At 41.3% G+C, this 10,315-nt stretch overlaps 1 protein-coding gene across 1 annotated transcript in view; it reads left to right on the plus strand.

Annotated features, from left to right (window-relative positions):
- The window catches only part of OTUD7B (OTU deubiquitinase 7B), a 74,667-nt gene that overhangs the window by 34,047 nt on the left and 30,305 nt on the right, over window positions 1–10,315 (plus strand). The window contains 1 exon segment of the mRNA XM_017877846.1: window positions 4,302–4,452. Coding sequence (XP_017733335.1) covers window positions 4,368–4,452 — 85 coding nt within the window. The 5' untranslated portion in view covers window positions 4,302–4,367.

The following is a 10,315-nucleotide window of genomic DNA, read 5'->3' on the forward strand; positions in this document are numbered from 1 at the left end:
GATTACAGTCGTGAGCCACCGTGCCCGGCCGAGTAAGAGTGTTTTTAGAAGTGCTTAACTAATATTAACTTGTTAGTTTTTAATCTTCACTGCTGTCATTACTTCAAGATGATGTGGAAGTGGAAGTAGGGGTGAGAGGCAAAGACAGCAGAAGCAAATTTTGAACAAGATAATTTATTCAGCCTGTTAAGTTTATGGAATGAGGTCAGCACAAATATTTATGAATGAATATAGATACAAGCAAGTAATGATATAAGACAGGATTTTGTAAAATAAAGGCCACTGTTTGGCCCATAACAACATCATGATGTTGATCTACAACAAATGTTTATGTAAAGAAATGCTTTGTCTAATAATTTTGCGTGAAAATTCCATCATCCTTGGGAAGTAGGTTTTATTGTCCTGGAGAAAAGAATCAAGACCGGTGTGTGAAAGTTATAGTTGGGGTGTGAGGCTGGTGATAGCTTTTGTTTTCGTTTAGAAAAGCATTTTCTAACAGTTAAAACTATCCACTAATAAAGTAGACATTATAGCAGAGTAATGAGGTCCCTGTCAGACCTTGTATTCAAGTGGAGATTATGTGATTTATGTCAGAGATGTAACAGAAGGATTCTTGCATGGGGGCAGGTATTTGGATTAAGTAATTGCTAAAGGCCCTTTCAGCTGGAAGATGTTGATGCCAGGTGAGAGCTGTCTTTACACCATTCAGTTAACAAATAGTTGAAAACCTCTGTTTTATTTGAAAGGTTGAAAGCCACTGGTTTTCTTCTTCTCCCCTCCCCTTCCCCTTCCTCCTTCTCCTTTCCCCTCCTCCCCTTCCTCCTTCTCCTCTTCCTTCTTCCTGAGACAGAGCCAAAACTGTGTTTGGTTTTTTTTTTTTTTGAAACAGGGTCTCACTCTGTCACCCAGGCTGAAGAGTAGGGGCATGATTGTCGCACACTATATAGCCTTGACCTCCCAGGCTCAAGCAATCCTCCCACCTCAGCCACTCGAGTAGTTAGGACTATAGGCACACACGACCATGCTTAGCTAGTTTAAAAAAGGTTTTTAGAGACAGGGTCCCACTATGTTGTCCAGGCTGGTCTCAAACTCCTGGGCTCAAGTGATCTTCCTGCCTCAGCCTCTCAAAGTGCTGGGATTACAGGTATGAGCCACTGTGCCCAGCCTGAATTTTTTTTTTTTTTTTTTTTTTGAGACAAAGTCTTGCTCTGTTGCCCAGGCTGGAGTGCAGTGGTGCTATCTCAGCTCACTGCATCTCCGCCTTCCTGGTTCAAGTGATCCTTCTGCCTCAGCCTCCCTAGTAGCTGGGACTAGCCACCACGCCCAGCAGATTTTTGTATTTTTAGTAGAGATAGGGTTTCACCATGTTGGCCACACTGGTTTCAAACTCCTGATCTCAAGTGATCCACCCTCCTTGGCCTCCCAAAGTGCTGGAATTACAGGCATGAGCCACCGTGCCTGGCCCAAACACTGTGTTTTAATCATTGGTTTGATATCTCCATTTGGAATTTGAAAAGCTTAAGCAAGGTATTAGTGGTGATGTAACAAAAGCTGTTGTTCTCACCTGTTGGGTGGGTTTAGGTCAGGGTCCACAGCATGCACCTGGAGACATCAAATGTAAGAATGTGCTGTTAAGAAGTTTGGCTTAGTGCTTCAAATTTTTGCTAAAGAGCAAGGCATTCTAGATAATGTTGAGCCTCTAAATTACTTTGTTAAAATAGGTTTTTTTAAAGAATAGCCTGTGTGCTATGTTGACATGTGAGGTCTATGATGCCATAACACTGGTTTTCATTCACTTCTCTCACTCAGAAGACTGGCTGTGAAATTGCCTACATGCCTATGGCTTAGTCAACTCTTCCTTTTTGCTGAGCACGTGTTTGTGATTACTATTTTGTGTACTTATTGTATATTTCTCACATTCTTTCAGAAGTTATTAAAATGGCTTTATAGTTGCGTTGCTATTTTTTTAAAGAGAGAAGATTGAAATTTATTTTGCAGCTATACACTTGGTTTTGGATTATTCATGTGTATAAATTATTTGAGCTAGTACCTCTTCCTGTGACCTAAAGCTGTGGCTAAAATGGGTTTGGAGAAGAAATTCTTGCCTGTATTGGGGGATGGGAGGAGGATTTATTCATCTATTAATTCTGAATTTAATTCCTAATTCCTGAAGGTAAGGGACTGATTTACTTTATAACTTGACATTCTGAATTTGAGGTATCTTAGACCAAAAATTCTTTATGTATTAGTAATTCTTTCTGATAATTATGATATTGAAACTCAGGTAAATTTAAAATTGACAATATCTAGAATGATAGTCAAAGATCATAGATCATGAGGCTGTAGTGAACTGAAGAAGTTTACTTTTTAAACCTTGAAAGCATCTTAGGAGTCATCTAATCCAAGTCTAGATTATAGAAGAGACAACTGAAACCCTGTAAGTAATCTGACCAAAGTCACCTAGTTAATACATATAGGTGTATGTAGGTAAACTCATATAGTGTGAGGGCAGTAAGAGTAGTGACAGCATGGTTGATGTCCCTTTAGAAAGGAGAGTTTTTAAAACTTAGAACTAGAAGGGTGATAAGAAGTGCCCTAGAATTTCTGATCTGCTAAGCTTCAAATTGGTTGGTTTGTTGGTAGCTGATGTGGAAGTTGGCTTAGTCATTGAATCATTTAAAAATTCTTCAGGCATTTGACTACCTACTATATTATAGATGCTACACTAGATCTTGGTGTTACAAAAATGAAGAAATTGTGTCCCTGCACTCACGGATCTCTCGTACTACTAGAACAGGACAAGAGAGAATAATTTCTATTTTGCCATCTCTCTGTCTCAAAAAAAAAAAAAAATCCAGTGTTAGCAAGTTTGTGACCTACTGGTTTTATAACCCACAAATCTTGTTTATTTGCCTTGTCACTTATTGCCTTCAACAATTATACTTTGACCTTTCCCAAAAGGCAGGGGATTGGTGGGTAGGATTGGTGGGTATGGTAAGGAAAGTGTACCTGGCAACTTAATGAATGAGTCTTCTATAGAAAACTGTAAACTTGGCAGAATTTGGTCAGAGATTGTTCTTCACTCTTATTGCTTCCCTCTGACTTTTAACCTCTGAGGAATGTTGGATTGGTGCCAGTTGTCAGGTCAGGGACGTAGTTTCTGCCAAAGTCTGAAAGAAGAGATCTTTTTCAGTTGAACTTATTTGGCAGTCATTTGTCATGTGTGGAGAAAGACGTGTTTGGAGTAGATGTGTTTCCTGGGTTCATGAGGTTAATGGACAGAGATTGACTCTTGTTATGAACCTTTCAGGTCCCTACTCTGCTTTGTGGAGTAACTTATATTTAATTTAATTTAATTTTTTGAGATGGAGAGTCACTCTTTTGACCAGGCTGGAATGAAGTGGCGTGATCTCGGCTCAATGCAACGTCCGCCCCACGTGGGTTCAAGTGATTCTGTTGCCTCAGCCTCCCGAGTAGCTGGGATTACAGGTGCCTGCCACCATACCTGGCTAATTTTTGTAATTTTAGTAGAGATGGGGTTTCCCCATGTTGGCCAGACTGATCTCAACCTTCTGACCTCAGGTGATACACCTGCCTCAGCCTCCCAAAGTGCTGAGATTAAAGGCGTGAGCCACTGCACCCGGCCTAATATTGTATTTTGAGTAGTTTTAAGCTATCAGTTTACTCCTCTGCTAGCATCAAAACACTAGTCAACTCTGAAATTATCCAGTGTATAGTAATTGTTCATTCACTCAACAAATATTTATTGAGGGCCAGTGTGTCTAGCACTGTGCCAAGTGATACATGCAGGGGATACATTAGTGAAGGAGACATACAAGTTTCCTGCTTTCAGGAAACATATATTAGAGGAGATGGCTAGACAGCAACTAATTAAAATAATTTGAGAGTATTCAAGTGCCAGGAAGGAAATAAACAAAGCTGCCATGTTAGAGACTATTGCAGGTGGGGAGTTCTTCAGGATGGTAGCCTGTTGCTTCCTTCTTTAGTTTGGATAAGCAAACTCATGGTAGAAACGCAGTACTCAGGAAAAGTACAGGAAAAGCATTTTTCAGGGTGGTATTACAGGTTACTGGTTAATGTAAATGTTGAGATATTAATGTTAATGAAGAGTTAGGAAATAAAATGTTACTCTTCATAATTTTAAAGTGCTGTATTTTAAAATTCAACTGAAATGAATGAGCTAGGATAGTTTCACCATTTGGTTAGGAAGGTGCTGACATGGGGCTGTGATTATCCTGTTCCAGTGTAATTTGAGCCTTATGTATTTATTTATTCCTCAGGTGGAGGCCTGAATTTTGATCTATGTTCTACCTACATCCAGCTGGCTGAAAGTACTTGATGATCACATGACCCTGGACATGGATGCTGTTCTGTCGGATTTTGTCCGTTCCACAGGAGCAGAGCCAGGGCTAGCGCGAGATCTCCTAGAAGGTGAGGAGTTGTAGGGGAGAATGAGAAAAGAGAAAGTAAAATGTAGTATGTATCATTAGGATGATTTGGAACATTTAAGGTGATCAGGAAGATACTTTGTGTATGGTAGGCCCTACAGTTAATTCTAATGATATACTTTGTGTGTAACCCATCATAATTTGAAATTTTACAATCCCTTTTTCATCTTGAACTTCCTGGGTTAGTTTTTTCCACTGTCAGTTTATGCTCAGGCAGTGCAAGTGAAATTTTATATTAGTTCATTATAAACATAATTTTATTTTATTTTCATTAATTTATTTATTTTTGAGACAGAGTCTCGCTCTATTGCCCAGGCTGGAGAGCACTGGCACGATCTTGGCTCACTGCAATCTGTGCCTCCCAGGTTCAATCAATTCTCCTGCCTCAGACTCCCGAGTAACTGGGATTACAGGTGCCTGCCACCACACTCTGCTAATTTTTGTATTTTTTAGTAGAGATGAGGTTTCACCTGTTGGCCAGACCGGTCTTGAACTCCTTACCTCAGGTAATCTGCCTGCCTCAGCCTCCCAAAGTGCTGGGATTACAGGCATGAGCCACTGTGCCCAGCCTAAAAACATAATTTTAGATCTTTAAGACTTCCTCTTTATATATAAGTGTCTTTAGGGTTTTCACGATGGGATCATCCATAGTTTTGTTCTTTCCTTACATAACATACATTACGGGTAATTCTATGTTGAGTGGATCAATTTAATGTTTTCATTTTGCTGCTTTTGTTTACTTATATCTTTATATATATAAGTTTGAATGTTCTAGATTTTATTATTATTATTATTATCATTGAGACGGAGTTTCACTGTTGTTGCCCGGGCTAGAGTGCGGTGGTGCGATCTTGGGTCACTGCAACCTCCTCCTTCCCGGGTTCATGCAATTCTCCTGCCTCAGCCGCTGGAGTAGCTGGGGTTACAGGCATGTACCACCACACCCAGCTAATTTTGTATTTTTAGTAGAGATGGGTTTTCTCCATTTTGGTCGGGCTGGTCTCGAACTCCTGACCTCAGGTGATCCACCTGCTTCGGCCTCCCAAAGTGCTGGGATTTCAGGCATGAGCCACTGTGCCCAGCTGAATATTCTAGATTTTAAGGTCCTGAAGGGTTAGAATCATGTCCCTAGGATTCTTTGTTTAGAGTCACAAATAATAGATGGAAATATGAAAATATGTAATGACACAAACAGGCAGGCCTATGGGGAAGGGGCAAGTTCTTAGCATACATAGATAATATTTTAAATTGCCAGGCCTTAACAAGGTGTGACAATTAGACATTTGCTTGGCTACCTGTGAGGAGAGCGTGAGTTTGGAAACAGAAGATCAGGGTTTAAATTCCAGTTTAGTAATTCAGTACAGTTTTGCCCTTCATTTGCATTTTCTTTTTTTTTTCTTTTTGAGACGGAGTCTCGCTCTGTCACCTAGTCTGGAGTGCAGTGGCACAATGTCGGCTTACCGCAACCTCTGCCTCCCAGATTCAAGCGTTTCTCCTGCCTCAGCCTCCCGAGTAACTGGGATTACAGGTGCACGCCACCATGCCCGGCTAATTTGTGTATTTTTAGTAGAGATGGGGTTTCACCATGCTGGCCAGGCTGGTTTCAAACTCCTGACCTTGTGATCCGCCCACCTCAGCTTCCCAAAGTGCTGGGATTACAGGCATGAGCCACCGTGCCCAGCCTAATTTGCATATTTAGTTTCATCTCCTACTACTTTTCCCTATACTTCTATGCAGCCAGGCCTGACTTGTCACCTCTCGGTGATAATGTTAGGTTACTTCCTCAGTTTGCAGCATTTCTTTCCTCTGTTATTCTCCTTGTCTTTCAAGATTCAGCTCAAATGTTTCCTCTTTCATAAAATCCTCAACTTTTCTGCATTCCTCTTATAACGTGTTGAACACTTATGAGTGCTCAATATGTGCAAAGTACTTGAGAAATGTTATTTTATTCTCACAACCACTGTACAATAAAGTTTTATTATCCTGGAGTTATAATTTTAAAACCTGAGGCTCAGTGAAGTTAAGTAGGATTTGAACCTAGGCAATCTGGTTTCAGAGTGTGGCTGTAAACAATTATGTTATAAATCATTGCTAGCATGCTCACATGTGTGCACACACACACACGCACATGCTGTGAAAGAAATGTCGAGGGTGCTGTGAGAGTGAAGAAAGAACCCTAACAGATCTAGAGTGCAGGAAGGCCTTTTCTGAGGAGTGATTTTTAAGCTGAGCCCTGAAGGACAAGTAGGAGCAGCAAGACAAAGGGATATAGAAGAGAGTGTTTATGCAGAATAAACAGCTTATGCAAGGGCCCTAAGGTGCAAGAGAGTTTGGCACATTGGAGAAACTATTAATAATGAGGTAGTAAGAATGGTACAAGAGTGGTAGGAAGCTGGTGAGATAGGTAAGAAGCAGAAAATAGGGGCTCTAGCCAGGTACGGTGGCATTCACTATAATCCCAGCTACCTGGGAGGCTGAAGTGGGAGGATCGCTTAAGCCCAGGAGTTTGAGACCAGCCTGGGCAGCATAGCAAGACGTCGTCTCTTTAAAAAAAAAAAAAAAGAAAAGAAAGGAAGAAAGAGAGAGGCTGGGTACAGTGGCTCATGCCTGTAATCTTAACACTTTAGGAGGCTGAGGCAGGCAGATCACCTGAGGTCAGGAGTTTGAGACCAGCCTGGCCAACATGGTGAAACCCCATCTCTACTAAAAATACAAAAATTAGTTGGGTGTGGTGGCGGGTGCCTGTAGTCCCAGCTGCTCGGGAGGCTGAGGCGGGAGAATCTCTTGAACCTGGGAGGCAGAGGCTGCAGTGAGCCGAGATTCTGCCACTACGCTCCAGCCCGGGTGACAGAGTGAGACTCTGTCTCAACAACAACAACAAAAAGTTATTAAGAAAAAAAAAAGAAAGAAAAGAAAAAAAGAGAGTACAGGGCCTTTGTAGGCCATGATGTGAGGAGTTTAAATTTTATTCTAAGTTCACTAGGAAACTGGTGAAGGATTTTAATCAGGGGAGTGACATGACTGGATTTGAATTTTTAACAGTGTACTTGTAGAGAACACTATGGCCAGAGAAGAAATGATTAAAACAGTTAGAAATATTGCCTTAGTTCAGGTGACAGATGATGATGATGTAGACTATGGTGGTAGCAATAGATAGAAGTGGGTGGAATTAAGATAATTTAGAAGGAAAAATACAAAAAACTTAGCTCGGCGTGGTGGCACATGCCTGTAATCCCAGCTACTCAGGAGGCTGAAGTGTTAGAATCGCTTGAACCCAGTAGGGCGGGGGTTGCAGTGAGCCGAGATTGCACCACTGCACTCCAGCCTGGGTGACAGAACGAGACTCTGGAGTTCCAGACCAGCCTGGCCAAGATGGTGAAACCCTGTCTGTACTAAAAAAATACAAAAAATTAGCTGGGCATGGTGGTGCGCACCTGTAATCCCAGCTACTTGGGAGGCTGAGGCAGAGAATTGCTTGAACCCGGGAGGTGGAGGTTGCAGTGAGCTGAGATCATGCCACTGCACTCCAGCCTGGGCGACAGAGTGAGACTCCATCTCAGAAAAGAAAAAGAAAAAAAAAAGAAAAAAATTTATAAGGGGCATAAAAGGACCGCATCCTCATTTTCTTTCTGTTGCTTGTTTTTTCTTTTAAAAGTTAACTGAGGCCGGGTGCAGTGGCTCATTCCTGTAATCCCAGCACTTTGGGAGGCCGAGGCAGGTGGATCACTTGAGGTCAGGAGTTTGAGACTATCCTGGCTAACATGGTGAAACCCCGTCTCTACTAAAAAATACAAAAAACTAGCTGGTGAGGTGGCGGGCATCTGTAGTCCCAGCTACTCGGGAGGCTGAGGCAGGAGAATGGTGTAAACCTGGGAGGCGGAGCTTGCAGTGAGCTGAGATCCGGCCACTGCACTCCAGCCTGGGCAACAGAGCAAGACTGTCTCAAGAAAAAAAAAAAAAAAAAAAAACCCACAAAAATTAACCGGGAGTGGTGGCATGCGCCTGTTATTGCAGTTACTTGAGAGACTGAGGCAGGAGAATTGCTTGAATCCAGAAGGAGGAGATTCCAGTGAGCCAAGAGTGTGCCACTGCACCCCAGCCTGGGTATCAGAGCAAGACTCCATCTCATAAACAACAACAACAACAAAAAGTTAACTGATTGTATTTCAATAGGACTGTTCGGTTTTTGTTTTGTTTTGTATGAGATGGGGTCTCACTCTGTCATCTGGGCAGAAGTGCAGTTGTGTGATCTTAGCTTACTGCAACCTCCGCCTCCTGGGCTCAAGTGAGCCTCCCATCTCAGCCTCCTGAGTAGCTAGGCCTACGAGCACACACCACCACACCTGGCTAATAGGACTGTTCAATACTGATAATAGAAAAGAAGAGAAAGAAATCAAAAGTAAACTTTCATATTATAAAGAACAAATTAGAGAGGAAAGAGATCAGGAGGAGAGAGATCAGATAGAGAATTCCTTCCTAAAAGACCAAAGACCAAGTAAAGATTATGAGGACCTCAAATGGGGCAGTGGCAATAGAAATGGATAATAAGAAATGGATTTGAGAGATGTTTTAGGGGTACAAACAACTGTGAAGATTGACTTGGTGGTGAGGGAAGAGGAAGAATGTGATCTGAGGAAACTTGAGGAGCTGAAAATGACTGAAGTTTCAGGGCCTGGAGGGATTGTGATGCCATTACTGATTTAAGGAACGTAGGAAGAGGAGACGCAGCAAGTTTTGGGAAGGAAAATGACGGATACTCAATTTGGCCATGTGGATTGTTAGGAAGACCTGATTTTAAGGAGATTTGCAGTTGGAAGTATAGATCTGATGCTCAAGGCAGATGTCACTCATTCATGCATTGATTCAGGAGAAGAGTTCTCCATTAATTCAACAAATATTTATTGAGTAACTACTGTGTGCCAGGTACTGTTCTGGATGCTCCAACAAAACAAAACAAACAAAAATACCTGCCTTCATGTTCTAGCAGGAGAGAGGGTCAATAAACAACACATGTGATAACTAAGTAAATTATAAAGTATATTATAAACTGTTAAGTGCTATGGAGAAGAGTAAAGGGAATGATGAAGTGGGTTGTGATTTTTAAGTCAGGGTAGGCCTTACTAACAATGTGATATTTAAGCAAATACCTAAAGCTAATGAGGAGTTGTCTGTGTGGATATATTGGGGAAAGAACCTTCTAGGTAGAGGGAATAGTCAGTGGAAAGGCCCTGGAGTGGGAGTGGACTTAGCATGTTCTAGGAACAGCAAGGTCAGTGATGACTGGAACAGAGTGAGCAAAGGGAGTCAGAACAATTGGCTAATGTAATGATTTAGAAGTAAAATCATCAGTCATGATTTAGATGTAAAATTGTAAGTAAAACCAAGCACTATTCTAAGTGCTTTCAGCTCATTTAATCTTGATAACAACTCTATGAGGTTGGTTCTGTTACTGTCATCTGCATTTTCACAGATAAGTACATTGAAGCACAGAGAGGAGGCCAGATAAGTAGGCCAGGACATATAAAGCCTTGAGTATCAGGCCAAAGAGCCTGAGTTTTATTCTGTAGGCAGTGGTAAACCATTAAAAATCTCGATTATGGAACTAAAATCATCACAACTGTGCTTTAGAAAGATTAATCTCATGGGATTCTTTGGAATGGATTGGAGGTAGGACAGTAGGTGATAGGAATTGAATTAAGGTGATGGTAGATGGAATAGAACAGAAAGAAGTGTGAGCAATTATACAATGCATATTTGTTGAATAATTTAGCTGGAGAAAGCATCAGAAAAATCCATTATGACAAATCTTATCTTTCAGGGTCATTTCTTTTTTTTTTTTTTTTTTT

This window comes from Rhinopithecus bieti, unplaced genomic scaffold, assembly GCF_001698545.2.
Source record: "Rhinopithecus bieti isolate Rb0 unplaced genomic scaffold, ASM169854v2 scaffold_10548, whole genome shotgun sequence".
Taxonomy (NCBI): domain Eukaryota; kingdom Metazoa; phylum Chordata; class Mammalia; order Primates; family Cercopithecidae; genus Rhinopithecus; species Rhinopithecus bieti.